We start from the raw sequence: 21,682 nt of genomic DNA on the forward strand, positions 1-21,682 counted from the left end.
AAAAAATCATTTAAATGTGGCTATTTGAGTAATCACATTACTTATATCCATATGTATACACAAATCTAAATGATGGCATAAACTGATTACTCCTAATAATCAGGGTATTGGTGGGAATGTTAAGGTAGCCAGTGTATAATCACATAATTTGCAGGAGTGGATTCAAAATGTATTCATGGCTCAATAAGATTTTGGTCATTTTTTTCTTTGTAAAATAAATATATTTAAAATGTGGTGCCTTGTTTTTTGGTGGCTTCAAGAATTGCAAAATAACAAAATGAACTGTTTTCGGTCAGTTGTCATTAGCCATAAATCCAGGTGTTAATGGAAAGCAGTAACACAAACAAAAATAAAGACATAAAACATAAGCAAATAACATTTGTGTATTAAACACACTATTTGTACTTCCTTGAAGGACAATTATGGGAAATTTAAATGTACTTATCCCTACAAAAATGTGAAATGGCCCTTCATTTTCTTAATATGCTGCCATCGTGTAACACCTCATCACTAAGTCAAAAAAATGAACACCAGTGAACACCTAAATACAATTTAGGACCAGATACTTAAATCCCTCATATATGATAGAAGTGATGTCTGTTCTTTTTTTTTTTTACAGTTTCAAAGGAAACGCTTATTTTCACTCATATCCAGAAGGAAATATCTCTTTTTTGTTTGTTTGTTTTTTTTTTGTTTTTTGCATCTACAGAGGTAAAGCATTTCAGATGTGCAATTAATCCAAGTCTTGAGTAAAGCCACAGAAAGCAAAATCCCCCCCTCCCCAATAAATCAACAGCTCACTGGCACTGTTCCCCATTCCCAGTACAAATGCAGATAATTTTGTCAATGAGTGCAATTCCAAATTCACGAAATCATGATTACTTTAACGGATTAAAGGTATGTCATTTCGTGCTGAACTACAGAGGCAAACTCTTTGCTGAACTACAGAGGCAAACTCTTTTCTTGTGAAATTAGCAGAGTCCCACATGACAGCTAGAATGTACAGTGAGACACATTTATTTTGTTTGTTTTGCTTTGGCTCTGTACTTCACAATTTCAGATTTGTAATCAAACAATCCACATGTGATTACAGTGCACATTCTCAGCTTTTATTTATGGACTACATTCCTGGACTTTGAGTATGGTCTCATGTTCTTAATTTTGGCTGCTGCTGTCATTTTAGCCAGCATGAACATTTTCTTAAATCATTGTGATGCCTATCCCTTTTTGCTCAAAATGAACAAGATGACCAAACAAGTTTCCAGACAATTGCTTTAGTAATTCTAGCCTGCAAACTGCAAAGCGTGGCCCACAATAATCAAACTGTCCTGGCAACAGTTGTATCTGTCTTCTTTAGTGAGAACCCAGCTAGTGAATTCATGGGCAGCAAAGATGACTGAACTTTCATGAAGTGAGAAACAAGATGTGAAGCAGGGTACTGTAACTGCCAGCCAATGAAAATACTCTGACAGGTAAGCCAAGGGCAGGCCTGCCATCTCACAGTAACTAGCGCAAGGTCAAAGATAAAGACAATTTTCTTTTAAACTGTTATTGAGAACTTTCAAACCAAATACATTTGTGAGGCCCAAATGAAAATTTTCCGGTGTTCCCCCAAACACCTCTCCTGCTGCTTCTCCTTTAACACACATGGTGTTGGCGTTAATACCTTTGGGGGATTCGTACTTAATTATAATATATGTAGTATCACTGTAAGTGCATTGGATGTAACCCAGCGGTGACATCACCAACGGATTACAAAAGCTGTGTTTATGTGGGCTCATCCCTTATAAGAAGCCTGAGTGTAGATTCCATTCCATAAGTGCATTGTCCCCGGAACACCAACAGGATCATAGCTACAAGTAACAAAATGCGAATAAAAGTAATTTTAGTGGAAGCCAATGCTAAATTATATGTCAGCTGGGTATGTACGCATTTATTTTTGGCTGAAATGTTCTCTGTCTGTTTAACACATTACTCATGGCAGGTACTTCCTGGTGTAAATATTATTAAAATTATATATATATATATAATTAAATAAGTTTTATTATTATTATTATTATTATTAGTAGTAGTAGTAGTAAAGCAAATATAGCATGAGCCTGATCTTTCATAGAGGTATGTTATTCAGTCTTATGCCAGCAATATTGTGTAAACAGAAAAGGGATAGAAGTGGGTAAAGGATGTAATGTATTGTGTAGCCAATCAGATGCCCTGGTTAGGCAGCCAATTTCAGATTCAATTTTTGTGGGAATTCGACTAGGATGCTGGAGATAACACCCCAGTGCTAAAAGACAGTGTCAAGTCATTAGTTCATGAAGATAGTGAGTCTCATCTGAAGAATGCACGTCGCGACCCGAAACAATCTAGATATCTTGTATATCCAGTCTTAAAGTGCTAATTAATTGCCACAGGTGATTTAATTAAGCCGAGGATGTCTGCTTTAAGAACAGTATGAATGCAGTCCTGGTTTCTACTGACATAAAAAAAAGGTTAATAAATCCATTCCATTTTTATAATCCCTGTAGGACTCACTGTGAAAGTAGACCATGGAGAATGGATCCGTGGTGACATCATTCGTATTGATGGCATACACTGAACTGGAAGACCATAGATATTTATACTTCACAGGTTTCCTGTCATCGTTCATCCTTATGCTATTAACAAATGTAATTCTTCTTTCAGTAATTTATATTGAAACAGGTCTCCATAAACCCATGTATTTTTTATTGTGTAACTTAGCAGGGAATGGAATTTATGGCACTATATCTTTATTACCATCAGTACTTGGTAATTTAATGTCTCATACTTATGAAATATCTCTGGCTGCTTGTCTTTTACAGATCTTTTGTGTACACACATATGGTGCAGTTGAATTTAGCATTTTAGCGGTGATGGGCTATGACCGATATGTTGCCATTTGTCATCCACTACACTATTACCAACTAATGTCTCATAGAAAAGTGTGCACACTTTCTGCATTGTCCTGGATTTATCCTTTTACACTTTTTGGACTCTATTTCATATTCACAGTACAGTGTACCTTTTGTGACAGGATCATAGAAAAAGTGTATTGTGCCAATTTTGCTTTAGTCAAACTGTCTTGTTTTGAAACTTCTATTCAGAGCAAAGTTGGCTTTGTTGTAACTGTTTTCATAATTGTCCCACAGCTGCTCATGATATTATTTTCCTATGCACAAATACTCAGAATCTGCTTGTTTGCTTCTAAGGAATCTCAGCCAAAGCTCTTCAAACTTGCACCCCACACTTACTGTCTGTGATTAATTATTCTGTGGGATGCTTATTTGAGGTTTTCCAGACTCGTTTCAACATGAGTCATGTACCTCAAAAAGCTCGCATATTCCTGTCTCTTTACGTTCTGATATTTCCCCCAGTGTTTAATCCTGTCATTTATGGAATTAGCATTCAAGCCATCAGGGTTCAGATTTTCAAACTGTTCATTGCGTGTAAAAATAAGTTAAATCCACTGCAGGTGATGACGTAGTTTCATAAATGTTTCACTTTTTTAACACATTGTTAAGCCAATAATGAGTTCAAATGGAATTCCACTGGGTGATAGGCTCAATAAAATGTCTGGACACTGGTTGTTTTGCAGCAGGACAAGAAAACTGTTATTTCTACCTGTAGAATTCAGTCCCTTTTCCCAGGTAGTAAATTTTGCCAACTTCTTGCATATTTACATTTCACACCAAGATACATTGCAATACATTGGGGAAATTAAGTTGGGCCAATCAGGCAAATCTTGTCAGGACTATTTTTAACTGAATGATGAATGAAGTTCAATGGGCAGAAATTAAACAAAAATTAAACTAAAAGTAAACTTGTCATATTGTTAAAGAAACATCAACATCATAATTAAGTTACACTGTAAGGGAAGCAAATATCTTGATCACGTCTTGATCACGACACATCAATACGGCAATCAGCATGAGAAGCAGCTCACAATAACAAAAAATAAAAAGGCATGTGTCTGTTTTGTTTGCCATTATTCTGTTGTAATAAACTCACTTGCAATAAGAACTGGAACGCAAAATCACACAAATACTTATTTGTAGCATACAGGTACACTGCTGTGGCCAATGGTTTCGAATGCTTTGGTGTTTATAATATTTCTGTAATACAGTGCCTTTGGAGTATTCAGACCCCTTCACTTTTTCCACATTTTGTTACGTTACAGCCTTATTCTAAAATTGATTAAATTCATTTTTATTCTCATCAATCTACACACAATACCGCATAATGGCAGAGCGAAAACTGTTTTTTAGAAATATTTTGCAAATTTATTAAAAATAAAAAACTGAAATATCACATTTACATATGTATTCAGACCCTTTGCTATGACACTCAAAATTGAGCTCAGGTGCATCCTGTTTCCATTGATCATATTTGAGATGTCTCTACAACTTGATTGGAATCCAACTGTGGTAAATTTTATTGGACATGATTTGGAAAGCACACACCTGTCTATACAAGGTCCCACAGTTGACAGTGCATGTCAGAGCAAAAACCAAGCCAAGAAGTCAAAGGAATTGTCCGTAGACCTTTGCGACAGGATTGTGTCAATGTACAGATCTGGGGAAAGGTACAAAAAAATGTATGCAGCGTTGAAGGTCCCAAAGAACACAGTGGCCTCCATCCATCATTCTTAAAGGGAAGAAGTTTGGAACCACCAGGTCTTTTCCTACAGCTGGCTGCCTGGTCAAATGAAATGAAATGAATTTAAAATGTCTAGAAATAGTGAGAGTGCTTTCAGGTTCCTGATCAGACACCTTTGGTTTAGGAGATACTGTATACTCAAGTGAACAAATATTTTTTAGTAAGTGAAAATGATTTTTTCCTCACATAATTGGGCCTACCAACTAACCCATATCATATCCAGGCCTAAGCTGGATATTTCCTGATAGTGATCAAAATGGGTTGCATGACGAGTTATCCATTAGATAAACCTCTTTAATCTGCAAAAAAATAAAAAATAAATAAAATAAAAAATAAGATAAAAAAAGTTGTGGAAAAAAACATCAAAATCACCTTGGTGCTCAAAGACTTTACAGACAGATAGACAGACACAGGCAAATAAGCAAAGGTTTTATGAGAATTGGACAATCCGTGTTTGGCCAGGGACATGATATTTATGAATCAAGGACATCAAAAACCTTTTTTTCCAGCAATTTTGCCATGGGATTGTAGTGAGTGTGGACAACTGAATTTCCACGTGTGGGAATAATAAAAATCATCCTGAATGCATTGACAACATCCGTGTTATGTTTTGGAGACAGCAGCTTTGGGATTTGAATTGACAACCCTTGGTTTTGAAGGCTTGATCCTTATGAACTAGGCCACTTCCCTGGTTAGTGTGTTGGAAGTTGGAGGGGTTGCAGAAGGGTGGAGTGTCATGACAGTCCAAGCTGTGTTAAAAAATGATATCTTCAATAGCCCCCTTTCCATCAAGTTCAAGTTTGTTTATTTGTCATTCATCCACATACATAGTATACGGGAAAGAAATGTCGTTCCTCACGGACCAATCTAATTTAAACAGGACTTTACAGACATTATCTTGTTTAGTTCCTTTAGTAGCCTAAGTCAGTCGATTGTTTAGCTGAAATGGTCTTGTCAGGCTAAGATTTCTTTAGTCAATCATTCGCTGTTTTTTAAACTTTTTATTTATTGTTTTGCTAACCGGACCAGCTCAGCCCTTTATTGGAGCTGGCGCAGGTGATGAAGGCGATTCTGGAAGAGAACAGAGCGAGAGAGGAGGCAAGACCGGAGGTGGAGAGAGATGGAGGAAACCATGCTACGGATCAGAGATGGCATTCAACCATAGGCAGAGGCATACGGGTGATTCACCAGACGAGCTACTAGGTGCAAAAGCCGGGGGCGCAGCGAGTATCTACATCCATCAGCCACAACTGAAGCAGGAGGATGCCCAAACACCACAAGCCAACCGCAACCCCAACTACAGCAAGGTCTGATCGACCGCGGACATCCGCAATGACTGCCAGCCGCAAGATACAACGACAGACTATGTCCTGGCCTTAAAGTACCAAAGCTCACAAAGATTAAATCGAAGTGTATATGGCAATGTTTTGAAAGAATCGCCGAGACCTGTCAGTGGCCTCCAGAGAAATGGTCAGTACGGCTGGCGAGCCAGCAGTCCGGTAAGGCGAAAGAAGCTTATGTTGCTATGGACATTAACTAGCCTATATAAACGGTTATATTCGTCTTAACTAAGCAATCTTGGAAAGGTATGGAATTAACCAAGAGACTTACCGGAGACGGTTTCGTGAAGTCACATTGCAGCCAAACGAGACGCCGAGAGAGCTGTATGTCCGACTGAGGGAGCTGGCGAAGAAGTGGATCCCTCCCGAGGAAAATACAGTCCTGGCGGCGATCGACGCGATGGTGTTGGGGCAGTTTATATACATCCTGAGGCAAGACATCCGCGCGTGTTCGTCTTGGAGAGGGGTCCCGCAAGCGCCGCAGAGGCTGCTTCATTGACGGAGTCCTACCTTGCGGCAAGAAAAGCCACTGATAGTTTCGGGAGGAGAGGTGAGCATCGGCTAGATCGGGTAGGTTGTTGGGATGATAGCGGCAGTGGAGTGCAAAAGTTTAGATTCGAATCAAAGCATATGCAGTCCCTTAGCACTGACAGGCACAGAAAGGATAAGGGTATCATCTGTCATTTTTGTGCAGGCAGAGGACATAAAGCAGCTCAATGCATGGCCCCTAAAATAGTCCTGGATCTGTTTGTGTTGTGCCCCACAAGTTTCTTCGATTCCGCCATCCAGATTTCAAAATAACAAGCGTGTCTGCGAGATCACGCACATTGGTAAACGCGCGACCGCATTGGTTGAAACGGGTAGCACGCAATCACAACTCCCCGCAGGCTTGATCGATGGCATTACTATTAGCGGGCCAGTAGTAGATCTAAAATGTGTTCATGGCGATGTAAAACGTTACCCTACTGCTGAAGTTAATTTAATAATTCGAAACAATGCATTTTTTTGCGTGTTGGGGTTGTATAAAACTTGCCATATGACGTTGTTCTGGGCGACGACTTCCCGATTGTTGATTTGTTACTTCCGCCTGCTCAGGGTTTTGTCACGCGCTGTTTGATAGGGCCCTCAGCTTAGAGACGCCTTTTGCAGACTCCGAAATCGATTTTAAACCCAATGTTTAAGTGCGTAAATCACGTAGGGAGCGTAGGCAATGTAAGCACGGAGGCACACTAGAAAAAATAGAGAAGACGGTTTTTCCGAGTGACATCTTCCTGGGGAATTTGGCTAAATTGCAAAGAGAGGATGATTCTTTAGTTCAGTGCTTTGAGAAAGTACAGACTGGTGAATTTGTAGTTGAAAATGATTTTTGGGTCCATAAGGGTTAGTTTTGCCATTCATTTGTTAGGCAAAAGTGCTTGAAGTGGGTCATTCAGTGCCAATGGCTGGTCACCTGGTCACCTGGCCAGGTATGACTGCAGAAGTCACCAAATTTTGTCAGACATGCCCTGAGTGTCAACGTATCGCTTATATAAAAATAGCTAGGGATGTGGTAGGGCCGAATACCCCTCCAGTGCAGAGACGGAACACAAGATGCGATCAGATGGTGAGAAGACATTATGGGCCGATTGCCTTTTGAGTAGACTGTGAAACATGCGCACATTGCATGGTAAAGCCCCGACACGACCAACCCGCCAGACGACGGCCTGCACCATAAACCCATAGACGGGGTCTGGGCAGGCGGGTGGCGAATGGTGCAAATGGTGCTGGAGCCTATCCCAGCGTGCATTGGGCGAGAGGCAGGAAATTTGATGATCATGTCCATTATAAATAAAATGACTGATATGTCCAGTGACATATTGGAATGCAAAAATAATATCTTACATTACATTACATTACATTCATTTGGCAGACGCTTTTATCCAAAGCGACGTACAAGAAGTGCATTTTCATGATGGTAGACAACTGCTGAACATGGGTTCAGTAAGGTACAATTACTTATTTTGTACAGCTATTTCTAGCCGAGAACAATGAACACTATCCTGACCCTATCCTATCTGTAACATATGCCAGGCAATTCAAAGATGTTGATGAAATTTTCTGTGGGAAACTTCACTCAGCAACGTAAGGAAGTGTCTCATAGTTTTTGGAGCACATTTTGCCTCCTGTGGGTCCACTTAAAACCTGGGTCAGTTACACATCTGAAAGGCTTTGCCTCTTTAGATGTAAATAAGAAAAGGACATGTATTTTCTTTTGGATATTTGTGAAAATTAATGTTTCGTTTGAAACTGTTAATACTCGGATAGAATTTTTGTAATATTTAAAGGGTGGAATGTTTTGTAGTTGATATTATTTAGGTGTTCCTGTTATTCATATTTTTAAGGTTTAGTTATTATGAGGTTTAACACCACCTGTGATTATTGAATATCAAAAAACTGAAGATCCATTTCATGTTTAGAATAGGCATGAATTCATTGAAATGCCCCTTCAATAGAATGAAAATAGATTTTTTATATTTTTTATTAGCATTAGTGCTTGCCTGAATATTTTACAACTGGATTTATGGTTTATGGCATCTATAGTGACAATGTATTAAGTAATTTAATCTTTAATCTGAAGTAATCAAGAAACAAAAAATCAGACATTAAATATGTTTATTTAAAAAAATACAAACCCACCAATATATAATGGAAGCACAAATGCACTTTGAATTCACACAATTTTTTTATAATGTCAAGCAAATCAGGTAATTTTACACTGTATGACACACATATATCTGTATCTGCATCATTAGAGTGTGTCACGGATTCTAAAAAGTAAATAACTCAAATGAGAATATTTGGCTTAAATATGTGATAAAGAAACAAGCTTGAAATTACTTAATTACCAACTTTTTCATACCACTAAAGAGTTTGAGAATCTGAACTCTGATTGCTTGAATGGTAATTCCATAAATGACAGGATTAATTACAGGGGGTATTACCATAAAGTAAAGGGACATAAATATGCGCGCTTTATAAGGTATATGAGTCGCCTTAAACCGGCTTTGAATGAGCTCAAAAAAGCATCCCACTCCATAGTTAATCACAGCCAGTAAGTGTGGGGTGCACGTTTGAATAGCTTTTGCTTGAGATTCCTTAGAAGCAAACAGGCAGATTCTGAGTATTTGTGCATAGGAAAATAGTATCATGAGCAGCTGTGGAACAAGTGCAAAACTAGCAACAACAAAGCCAACCATGCTCTCCAAAGAAATTTCAAAACAAGACAGTTTGAGTAATGTAAAATTAAGACAGTATACTTTTTCTATGATTGCATCACAAAATGTATGCTGTACAGTTAATATGAAAAACAGTCCAAAAAGAATATGGGCATGAGACCAAGATAATGTAATAAGGGTGCAAACTTTTCTACGAGACAGTATCTGATGATAGTGTAATGGATGACAAATGGCAACATATCTGTCATAGCTCATCATTGATAAAATATTTAATTCAACTGCACCGTATGTGTGTAAACAGTATATCTGTAATAGACAAAAGGACAGAGATATTTCATAAGTATTGGATAACAAATGGTGAAGCATAGATGGTAATAAAGAGGTACCACCATACACTCCATTAACTGCTAAGTTACATATAAACAAATACATAGGCCCATGCAAACCTCTCTCTATGCATATTACTGCAATTAGAACTGCATTTACCAATAATATCAGAAAGTACACGATGAGTAAAAATATGAAGTATAAATATTTATGATCTTCCAGTTCAGCGTATGCCGTCAAAATGAAGGATGTCACAGTTGATAAATTTTCCATAGTCACCTGGATGTAGAGTCAGTGCTGTGGAGAAAAATGTGAAGGTGTGTAAGCATATTTTAAAACTGAGGACTTACAGCCAGAGTTAACTGTTAGAGTTATTTGTTTACAAACAATTCACATAAGACCATGGGGATGAGAAGAGCCTTCAGCTCACCTAGGCTCATCAAAGAAGGAAAAATATGAAGTATAAATATCTGCGATCTTCCAGTTCGGTGAATGACATCAGTATGAAGGATGTCACAGTAGATGTAGTTTCCATGGTAACCTGGTGGTACAAGGCATAGTGTAGATATAAATAAACATGGATTAATTAATTCTATTTGTTGTTTATCAACAGGAAATGATTACACTAAGACGTTTGAGAAAACGTCAACACTGGCATCAGGAAACTCTCAAAATAATATGCATCCCACACTGATAGTACCAGAAATAATTTTTCATTAAATTACTCTATACCACAGAGGAATAAACAGTGTTACACTTACCATTGGTGCTCAAGACAAAAATAATTTTTTTTTAAACCAAAAAAAAAAAAACTGGAGTGCAATTTCATGTTAAAAGGATCTCTTTGATCTTCAGACCTGCTGTGTTAGGGGTGTGATTATCCAGCAGGTGTGTGACACCTTCTGGATAACTGAAAGGACAGCTCCACTCTTGTGCCTTTTATAGGGAGCTGGTCATATAAAAAATAGCCTTCAGTTGTGGACGTCACCAGTCAGCAGCCATTAGAACTGGAGGACCTGCAGAATTCCCTTAAGTCAGTTCACCTTTTAATTAGTTTGAAATCACACTTACAATGTCCTGCAAAACACACACTTTCACTTCTAAAAGTCATATTTATTCTTTATCGGTAACTTCTGCCATCTTCGGACAAGTAAATCATGAAGAGTACGGAAAAACACCTTCATTATAACCGCATTATCACGTCATAAATAAACTAGGGAATAGATGATGCATTATTAGAAGTCTGCTAGATGCTGCACTATTAGAAATCAATTTAATGGTTTGATAATACCATTACCCCCCAAATAAAAACTGAATTTTGTGTTTTCCTTTACATAAATAAAGACATTTCCACCATAAATTGATGCAGAAAAGGCACAAATTGGTGCATAAAAATTAACAGAATGCAGGAAATGAAGTATTTGATGCTCAGACTTTCCTGGGGGAGGACCCCCAGAGCCCCCCGCCCCCCTTAATGCCTCCCCCCCAAAGTTCAAACTCTCATAAACTCTGCCAAAAAGATCGTCCTAGCAACCCCACCTCAAACAAGGCTATGTGTACAGCAGACACAAGCTGCGATCTTGGGTCAGCCATTGCCCATGCTAACTGTCATAACTAACTGTAATAGCCATAACTACTATGCGTACAGCAGAGCATTTGCTGTTTCCTGAAAGATAGGAAGCTATCCTAGGAAAATATCCCTCCAGCACAAAGAAAAAAGGTCATACAGTGCCTTCGGAAAGTATTCAGACTCCTTACCTTTTTCCACTTTTTGTTATGTTACAGCCTTATTATAAAATTGATTCAATTCTTTTTTATTCTCATCAATCTACACACAATCAACCCATCATGACAAAGCAAATTTATTAAAATAAAAAACTGAAGTATCACATTTACATAAGTATTCAGACCCTTTGCTGTGACACACAAAATTGAGCTCAGGTGCATCCTGTTTCTATTGATCATACTTGAGATGTTTCCACAACTTGATTGGAATCCACCTGTGGTAAATTCAATTGATTAGACATGATTTGGAAAGGCCTCTTCTAAGTCCAGAAAACAGGACATCAGCTCGGTCTATCAGCAAACATATGCCTTAGCCCTGCTCAGAAGTTCTCAAGAATAATATTTTCCAAGAAATTATTAAACTCATTGATAACGTTTCACTGGGTGCAGTGTCTTTTACTGCTACCACAGAGTGAATGGGTAAGGCGGCAATGATGACATAAAACTTTTGGTTGCGCTGAGCTATATAACACTATTCCAAAAGGAAAATTAGACCTGTTATACATAGTTAGAAAGCTTACTCTGTTGCCTATTTGATTAATTAATTGTCAAGCAAGCCATATTGTACTACAAAGGGGGACAACAGTGTAAACGGCATGTGTGGTATTACACACAGCTATTCTGGAAGGTACCCAGGCTTCACAAATGAGTGTGTATTACAGAAACAGTGTATATTATATAACCAGTTCACACCACCGCAGTTTTCTCAGCAACATTCTAAAACCGTTTCGTCTCGTTGCGAATCATTGATCTGAACTGGCCTTAAAGCCTAGTTCAGACCAAAGATTTGCGACGCAACAAAACCGTTTAGAGTGTTGCTGAGGGGAGTTGCAGCAGTGTGATCCACTCGTCTCAGAACGTCTGATGCCGGTGCTCGCCATTGCAGCCGATTCAAGTCGTCCAGTCGCAGTAGGCCGTATTTTGCAGTTGATTCCATATTTTGCGGGATGGTTGGCAACCGTAAATAAAACTAGCAACAGTAATTAGAAACGTGATTCAACGTTGCCATCAATTGTGAAATTGGGCAATTGAAAAGGGGAGGGGATGTAAAAACAATTAAAAAGTGAAAGAATAATGTTGCTGTTTAAACTGCTTTAGAATGCTGAATTTTGTAGCACATTGATTTTAGAACTGTTAAAAGGCCGAGGTGTCCCTTTACTGAGAAATGATGCCCAACCTTAGACCAATCAGAATCGAGTATTCAGCCAAGCCGTTGTTTAACCCATCAACCAAGGTAAAAACATTTTTTATAAAATCAACAAACAAAACCAAGGTTCCTGTTAAGTAATGATAAAAACAAGACGGAGAGGGAAATATTGTGACAACGCTTTAATCAAGGATCGCATAAGTGACATTACAGTTTACATTCAGGTCACTGCCCATGAACACAAGTAAGCCTTTACAGGACAGGTCCTACTCTGACCAAAACCTAAGAAACCAAAAAGCACAAAACGGAAAGTAACAGGAAGTAGTGTCTTCCCACTTTGAGCTACACAACACAGCCCACACAAGGACTGAGGCTCAATTTAAAGCAGCCATTCAAAGAACCACTGAAGCCCAAATTTGGCTGAGTTTGTCCCTGGAATGCAGGTTGCGCAGGTGCAACGCATGAATTAATTTGGCTCGGTCTCCAGCTCCACCCACAAACACAACCTCCTGAAGGAGCCAGAGAGAGTCTGCCGCCCAGAGAGAGTCTTTCAGTAATGGGCTGAGGAAATGTCTTTGGAGCAGCCGCATATGAAATGTTATAAAATAAATATAAATCACATGTGCACTCATCATTTACAATGTGTCCTTCTAGGTGTAAATTTGAGGCCTGCAGTTTTTAAAATTTATTTTTTAAAAGTGGGTGTCCCCGTGTTAGTGCTTGCTATTACAAATGATTTTGTTTGACTGGTTGTGGCAAAACTAAGTAGGTGTGGTCTATGTTACAAAAAATCCTGGTCACTGAAAGCATTTTAATACTTCACAGTACAGATATTTTAAATATGTATAAACCAAGCAATATGCAGACAAGAAATTTTCAACATTTCCGTTATTCTTCATGTTACAGCGTCTTTTAAATTACTTTGTGATGCATAGGGTTGCCAGAATGAGAATGAATCAAAACCGAAAATCAAGCATGCAGAAATAGGCGAGATTTTAATTAACTGATCAGGGTTTGGGGGAGGGGGGAGGGGTTAAGTAAGGAAAAACTGTTACAGTGGACATTGAAGAAACTGGTTGCATACTAGCAGTCAAATTTCAGTTATCCTGACTGGGTATTTATATTGTCCAGTTGGGACTACAAACTGGACCTACAAATAATTAGAAAACTGGAAATTCCAGCCCAAAATCTGGCATCTGGCAACCCAAGTGATACAGGGTACAGCGTTACGAACAAAATGTAAATTACATTAATAATCACATTGGGTGGGGTTCACTTATTTTTTTACTGCTAAACCATCTAAAAATCTGATCTTTAATGGCTTGAATGCTAATTCCATAAATTACAGGATTGAACAATGGGGGAAATATGCCCATGTGTACGGATAGGAATATGCGAGCTTTATGAGGTACATGACTCATGTTGAAACGACTCTGGATGTGCTCAAATAAGCATCCCACAGAAAAGTTAATCAGAGTTAGTAAGTGTGGGGTGCATGTTCGAATAGCTTTGGTTTGAGATTCCTTAGAAGCAAACAGGCAGATTCTGAATATTTGTCCATAGGAAAACAGTATCATGAGGATCTGAGTTAAAGGTGAGACAAAAGTTAATGCCAGTCCAAGAATATTCTGAACATTCATATCAAAACAAGACAGTTTAAGTAAAGAAAAATTGGCACAATACACTTTTTCAATAATCCTGCCACAAAATGTGCGCTGAGCAGTCATTATGAAAAAAAGGGCAAAGTAAATGAAGGGAATCACCCAGGATAATGTAATAGCTGCATATAGCTTCTTAGGAGACATGAGGAGGTGATAGTGTAATGGGTGACAAATAGCAGCATAACGGTCATAGCTCATCACTGCTAAAATAGTAAATTCAACGTAAACATATGAATGTAAACAATATATCTGTAACAGACATTGGGTCAGAGATATTTCATAACTATGAGACAACAAAAAGACAAGCATAGATGGTAATAAAGATGTGCTCCCAAATATTCCGTTCACAGCTAAGCTACATATAAACAAATACATGGGTTCATGCAGACCTCTCTCAATGTATATTACTGTTATTAGTACTGCATTGGCCACTATAATCATAATGTATAAAAGAAGAAAACATACGAAGTATAAATATCTGTGATCTTCCAGTTCAGTGTATGCCGTCATTATGAAGGACGTCACTGCTGACACATTCTCCATGGTCACCTGGATGTAGAGTCAGTGCTGTTGAGAAGAATGTGAGGGTTTGTGAACATGTTTTAAAACTGAGCCTTCTGGCATTGAATTAAATGGTGGTGGAGATGCACTTACACTGAAGCGCTTTTAATTTATACACCGTTTACATAAGAACTTAATTTGAAAACAAGCTTGACATTCTAATGATATGGAAAGTAACCTGTCGTTCAGCAATCACTTAAATTTAGCTTAGAATTACATGCAAGACTCATACTTTTTCTTCGCAAACTCAGCTTAGTCAGTTCTTTTTTGTGGTTCCTGCACTCAGAATGTTCAAGTGTAAGAACAAAAAACTTTAATTAAATTTTTCAGTAATGTTAACCCCAACCGAATCTCTCGTCCCTGCCTCAAAGGTGTATTTTACTGCATGAGCAGGAAAGCTTTCCATGTGATGAAAAAAGTGCAAAAAACTGCTTTGATCATTTGATAAATTCCCACTTATACCTCCTTGTTCCCTTGTGAACCTAAGAAATGTTTTGCCTTTCAAATAGTTTAATAATTTCTAAAATCTCAATCATATTCTTTATTTACTTTCTTCATGCTGAACTTAAATAGATGAAGTGTTTCCTTGTATATTTAGCATTTTATACCTGAATCTATTTTTGAACTTTTTCTATTGCGTTAATGTTTTTATTTAATGATATATGTTCAAGAAACGTATTATTATTATTACATTACATTTATTTAGCAGACACTCTTATCCAAAGCGATGTACAAAGGTGCATATAATGGTCATTGGAACAACTACAAAACACAGGTTCGGTAAGGTTTTTCATTTTAAAGCAGGCTGTATCATTTAAATAATACTACAATGCATGTTTCTTAAAAATACAGAGAACACATACAGTATGATATAAGTCTTGCGGACATTTTTTAGTGATTTACCTCTTTTTGAAAGGGGTCTTTTACCTTCAGAGGAATGTTTCAGAATGCTTGCAGTTCTGTGGTCATGCAGAACATCTGGATGGTTGAAAGAGATATCTCCAACATTGAGTCTTTTATAAGGACAGAACCATGTAAAAATACACACCAGCGTGTGACGTTACAGCTCTGACCAATCACTGCCTGTGAGGTATCCGACATATTCCCTTATCGCATTAAGCTGAGACTTGTTTTTATACAATGATGTTATATTAAACCACAATGACCACTTCTTCCAGTTTGAACTTATGGGCCCAGTTTTTCAAAACATATCTGGAATGACAACAGCAGTCATAAATTAGACTCTGTGTCATGGTTCTGTGTTTCCATCTGTCTTTCCTTGTTGGGCCGCCAGATGGCGGCACTTCTGTTTTGTGTCCTGCTCCCCCTGTTTAATTGTATTATTGCTTTCAATTATCCTATTATTGTTTTTGGGTTGTCTCGTTTTCCCTTCCCTCTCTGTGGCCTGATTGTGCATTGTGCCCTGCTGTGTCTCGTCAGTGTCTTGTCTATTTAAGTTCCCTTCTCCCTGACTCAGGTGCTGGATCCTTGGTTGTGTTTGTTCGTGTGTGCCTCTGATCATGTTTCTGCCCCGTGTGTTCCTGCTCATGTTCTGTTTTCCACGTGCTTTTGGATTTTTGGATTTTCTTTGTTTCCTGTGTTTTTGAAGTTTTTCTTTGTAGTTTTTGAGAGTTGCCCTGCGAGGCTTTTTGTTCCCTGCTTTAGTTCCTGTTTTGTAAAGTAAAGTCTTGGTTTCTATTCACTGTTCGGAGTTTTGTGTTTTTCCCCCTCACTCTGCGTTTGGGTCCTAACCCCCCACTCCCGTGACACTCTGATCACGAAGATTGGTATTTAGATTAAGTGATCCAATCCTATCATAAATGAAGCTTATCTGTTTTTGCATTCATCAAACTGCAGGGGAGAGGATGTGCTTACAATCGTAAACCTGGAGGGAGGAGGAATAATTAATACTAGGTTATTACGTTAGATAATGGCATTGGCTGTGGTGTTTGTTACGGCTATATGTTACAGCCTTCAGGAATATAGCCTATTAGCAATCTTTTGTCGAGGGTTTCATAGCGCTTTCTATTTTAGGCCTTAACTTACCACTTTCGTTTGCTGGACATCATGAGGCCTACTTTACAAAGTGGGAACTTGCTACTGTTTTGTTAAATGAATAGCCTACTGCTTGCACAACAGACGACGATTTACACAACTGAATTTCAAGACCACATTAGCGGCTACAAATGTTGTCAGAAAGCAAGTACACTGTGTACCATGATGTGTCCCTTGGTGTCTCCAAATCTATCCCAAAATGTCTTAATTGTTGATTGCTCTAAACAATCATGTATTTCACTACAAATCAACTGTTTTGACACAGTAATTCCCTAGTGAAAATGATGCAAAAGTGAATTTCATATATTTTCATCAGTATATGGTTCAAAGATTTCTAGTCCAGAAACCCATCCAAAATCTCCCCAAAATGAATTAAATGTGTTTTGTCCATTATACATCATATAATATGTCTATTATAATGGTTTCAGAATGGTTTAATGAAACATTGCAAAAAGAATGCAAAACATTGTGCCACACTATGGTACACATACCTAAATATGTAATATTTTCATGTAATCATTCTTGAATGGTTTTTGGTGCTCTACATTATGTAATCTTTTGTTGAAGGGGAATGAATGGTATTTAATATTTTCTCACATTTAGGTCGAATGCAGAGGAATGTGTACAGCATTTACACCCTTAAAATTCATTTTCAATTAAATGACTAAATTTAAAAAGCACACCCAGTCTATGTTGGGGGGGATTTCGAGACCGGGCTTGACACGGTGTTACATATTATCCAGCCTGTAGGTCATCAGAGCACTAGGAACAATTTTGTTAGGAAAACAGCAAGCACTGTTTGGGCTGAATGGCCTGTTCTCATCATCATGTTATGTTATGTGAAGTTTAACCCTGTGGTTTTGCCATTGATTCTACCAACCACTACTACTACTTAATTAAAAACCTTACAAATGCAGTGCCTACTATTTTACTGCTACAGCTATTTTTCCCGGTCTCCTTCTGCAATAAACTGACTCCACCATACCACCACTCACCTCTCGGGTCTGGGTGCGAAAGCTGTCTCCATTTAGGCTATAATACAGGCTGTATTATTTAATTACATAATGCAGTGTCCCCATCTGAGCCTCTAAGTCCCCCACCCCTGCCTTTTTTGTTGTGATAGGTGGTTGTTGGAATGTGTTTTTGAGTGGGTCACACACAATTAGAGTCTGATGTGTTGTTGGTTGATGAATGACAAGCTAGAAAATAGGGAGTGAACTGAACAAGCAAACAGTGTATTGATATAACAATAAAAGTGGCATGGAGTGAGTTCTTTTTCTTTAAAGCAGAACGTAGACCGTTATCTCTGAAACTATATACAGTACCGACAGGGTTAAAAGCTTTAAATAAAGAGCACATTTGTACCAACGGTTACCAGTTTGTACCTATGGGACTGAGTAAACCTAAAGGACATAATTATTCTGAAAAACAACAAAGGAATCCAAAAGTCATTTTGTATTTTCTGTAGTGACTACACATACTTTAAATACTGGATGAAACCAGATATCTCTTTCCAGTCGCACTCCATGATGAATACAACACCAGGATAAAGTTTGGAGTGGATTTAACAAAACTGCCTGGATGAATTGGGGGGAAAAACTCCCACAAACCTGAAATAATATTAGCAGAATGATCAATAAAACTCCAGAAAATGAACTATCCATTTAACCTGTTCTGATTACTCATTGCTCAAATGAATTTACATAAAAACTAAATTATTTCATCATCACCTAGAGTTGAGAGAATTTACTTTTTCTTTAGCAAGGAACAACTTGAAAATCTGAACTCTTATGGTGTGAATGCTCATTCCATAAATGACCGGATTAAGCAATGGCGGAATTATCAGAAAGTAAAGAGACAGGAATATGCGAGCTTTGTGTGGGATGTTACTCATGTTAAATGAACTCTCCACAAGCTCAAATAAGACTCCCACAGAATAGTTCATCACAGTCACTAAGTGTGGCGTGCATGTTTGAAGAGCTTTCATTTGAGATTCCTTAGAAGCAAAGAGGCAGATTCTGAGTATTTGTGCGTAGGAAAATAGTATCAGGATAATCGGCAGACCAGGACACACTATAATTAACGCCATTCCAACAATGTTGTCAACACTCGTGTCAAAACAAGACAATTTCTGTAAATGAAAATTTGAACAATACACTTTTTCTATATTCCTGTCACAGAATGACAGTTGGGCAGTTGTTAATATGAAATAAAGGGCAAAGTAAACACAGGGAACAACCCAGGATAATACAATGGCTGCAGTAACCTTTCTAGGGGACATGAGGAGGTGATAGTGTAATGGGTGACAGATAGCAACATAACGGTCATAGCTCATCACTGTTAAAATAGTAAATTCAACTATACCATACAGGAATAAGCAGTATATCTGTAACAGACAATGGGTCAGAGATCTTTCATAATTCTGAGATGACAAATGGCCAAGCATTGATGGTAATAAAACTGTGCTACCATACAGTCCATTCACTGCTAAGTTACATATAAACAAATACATAGGTTCATGCAGACCTTTTGCAGTGTAAATTGCCAAAATTAAAACAGAATTGAACAATAATATTAGAATGTATAAAATAAGGAAACACAGGAAGTATAAATATCTATAAGCTTCCAGTTCAATGTATGCTGTCATTATGAAGGATGTCACAGCTGACACATTCTCCATGGTCACTTGGATGTAGAGTCAGTGCTGTGGAGAAGAATGTAAGGGTTTGTGAACATATTTTAAAACTGAGAAGTTAAATTCTACCGATACTCAAAGTAAATTAACATACGGTGTTGGTGAAGCATGAACATTTGAGAGTCTTTTTTCATTTATGCAGAATTTACATATGAAGATAATTTAAAAACAAGATTTACATTTACGATATCTACAAATGTCTTATTTATGGTTTTTGTAGTGAAATTCAGACAGCAAAGTATCCCCTATAGAAACAGCACTGAATTGATCCAAAGTGTTTGATTGAATTGCATTTACCCTTAAACAGTCGTAGTGTGCTTGGTTGAAGTTCCTTGTAATTGTCCAAGATCTTCCTTTAACTTCTATATTTCATGCCTAAAAATTATTCAGTTTCCATTGTTTGCACTTTTTCTAAAAACCTACTATATTTTCTTTGCACAATACATTTCTGCACAATACAGTCAAATGTCATGAAATAAAAAATGTGTCCATATTAATAATGCGGCCATGGAAGCAGAACTGATCTTGAATTACCATCGTAATAACAGATTTAAAGCTGGCTGCATTACTTAAAGAATTTTTTTTTAAAGACTTATAGAATACCACGATGTACAAGAATGAGAAAGTTAAAAATATTATAAATAAAAAATAATAAAGTTAAAAATATAGATAACACATACAGTACGCTATCAATCTTCCAAATATTTAATAGTTTCTTCTGAAAGGCTTTTTTTCCTACAGGAGGCTTTCTGAGTCATACACCATCTGGGTGACTGAATGAGATATTTCTCTGTTTGACTCTTTTATAATGACACGGCTATGTAAAAATACACACCAGTGTGTGACGTTGCAGCTCAGACCAATCAATGCCTGTGAGTTATCCAACATATTCCCGTCTATCATTAAGCCAAGTATTGTTTTTAATAATATGATATTAGATTAAACACCACAATTATCACTTCCATTTTACCCTACTGGGCCCAGTTTTTCAAAACTTGCAATCTGTATCACAATTGTCCAGATAATAAAAATTATTTGTGGATTGACTGAAAATGAGCGGACCCCACAGTTTATCCCTGGATCGGCTGGGTAGGGTCACAAAAAATGACGTTCTGATGAATCGTGGGTGCATGGCAGGTGGATGAGAGGGAAATCAATTTCATTATTTTAAATTAAATTAAAAAATCTTGTCACATCTTTGAAGCTTCGTTTGTTTTCTGGTGTGCTTCATTAGGCAGTGCATGACCAGCTTTTTAAAAATGAATTTTTACAATATGAAAACATAGCCATGGGTCCACACAACAGTTTCGTGTTCACATGTGGAACATCATATTCACTCTCTGCCTTCTTGGCATGAAAGTGAGTTCCAGTAATATCAATAAAGGCAGATATTGTTGTGCTTTCCACGCAGATTATTTTCCCTCAGCAATAGTGAACCATCATTAGACGAAATCACATAATGAACGAGAAGTCAAGCTCTGCGTCTGCAAAGCAGACCATAGAAAAAAGGGGTCTGAAACAGTAGCCAATGTCTGGCATGGCCTATATGTGACCTCATTTATGTTTTTGCATGAAGTAGCTTCCATGTAGTTAACTTGGCCTGCTTTTATAAAGTAGCTTTAGTTTAGTTGACTACCTTTCTCTTATTGGTAGCTGGGCTGTTGCTTAATTACTTCCAGAGTCAAGTTATTGGCAGCTTAGTTAACTACATTTTCATATTATCTTCCCCAGCATCGTTACAGGCAATAATCTGATTTTGTCAATCAGTTTTGAAAGGAACAGTAGGTGAAAATGGGAGGTTAAATTTATACAAACTTGTGAGAATAATTCTTGGCACTTTTTTTAAAAACAAAATAAGGATGTGGGACTTTTATTTGCAATAAATATGTATTGGCTTGAAATAGCCTATTCTAGTTTACTATTTTTATTTAGGCTATCTAGTGTTGCCAACTTTTTCTCACGGAAAGTACCTAATGCATCTGAAAAAAAAGTCACTACATAATGTCATATGTCATTTGTATATTTGTGACATCATCAGGTACTCATTAGCATATGAGCTCTTGACTCCATACCCACAAAGGTACTGAAGGAGCTATTGCTTGTTCGTAGCAAACCAATTCTTAATATAATTAACTCTTCACCGTTATCCAGCTATGTTCCCTTTTATGTATCTTCTAAAAAGGCAGAAATCAAGCCACCGCTCAAGAGATCAAATTTGGATC

The 21,682-nt window shown here is 37.6% G+C and overlaps 4 protein-coding genes across 4 annotated transcripts in view; all 4 read right to left on the reverse strand.

The window, feature by feature from the left end:
* LOC135236582 (olfactory receptor 52K2-like) overlaps window positions 1–7,058 on the reverse strand; it is a 10,254-nt gene extending 3,196 nt beyond the window's left edge. The window contains exon 1 of the mRNA XM_064303040.1: window positions 6,286–7,058. Coding sequence (XP_064159110.1) covers window positions 6,286–6,455 — 170 coding nt within the window. The 5' untranslated portion in view covers window positions 6,456–7,058. The remainder of the gene's footprint in view (window positions 1–6,285) is intronic.
* A 1,591-nt stretch (window positions 7,059–8,649) lies between these two features.
* On the reverse strand, window positions 8,650–10,469 carry LOC135236193 (olfactory receptor 52D1-like). The gene is made up of 3 exons (XM_064302426.1): window positions 10,318–10,469; window positions 9,987–10,097; window positions 8,650–9,853 (listed from the first exon to the last, which is right to left on the reverse strand). The coding sequence occupies exon 3, from the start codon at window positions 9,827–9,829 to the stop codon at window positions 8,888–8,890; it is 942 nt and encodes a 313-aa protein (XP_064158496.1). The 5' UTR covers window positions 9,830–9,853; window positions 9,987–10,097; window positions 10,318–10,469; the 3' UTR covers window positions 8,650–8,887.
* A 2,260-nt stretch (window positions 10,470–12,729) lies between these two features.
* Window positions 12,730–15,792, reverse strand: LOC135236340 (olfactory receptor 52Z1P-like). The gene is made up of 2 exons (XM_064302645.1): window positions 15,614–15,792; window positions 12,730–14,716 (listed from the first exon to the last, which is right to left on the reverse strand). The coding sequence occupies exon 2, from the start codon at window positions 14,690–14,692 to the stop codon at window positions 13,745–13,747; it is 948 nt and encodes a 315-aa protein (XP_064158715.1). The 5' UTR covers window positions 14,693–14,716; window positions 15,614–15,792; the 3' UTR covers window positions 12,730–13,744.
* Window positions 15,793–18,491: 2,699 nt separating this feature from the next.
* Window positions 18,492–19,447, reverse strand: LOC135235736 (olfactory receptor 1E16-like). Its single transcript, XM_064301521.1, has one exon. The coding sequence runs from the start codon at window positions 19,443–19,445 to the stop codon at window positions 18,492–18,494; it is 954 nt and encodes a 317-aa protein (XP_064157591.1). The 5' UTR covers window positions 19,446–19,447.
* Between the last annotated feature and the right edge of the window lie 2,235 nt (window positions 19,448–21,682).

The sequence above is a fragment of the Anguilla rostrata genome, chromosome 12 (assembly GCF_018555375.3).
Source record: "Anguilla rostrata isolate EN2019 chromosome 12, ASM1855537v3, whole genome shotgun sequence".
Taxonomy (NCBI): domain Eukaryota; kingdom Metazoa; phylum Chordata; class Actinopteri; order Anguilliformes; family Anguillidae; genus Anguilla; species Anguilla rostrata.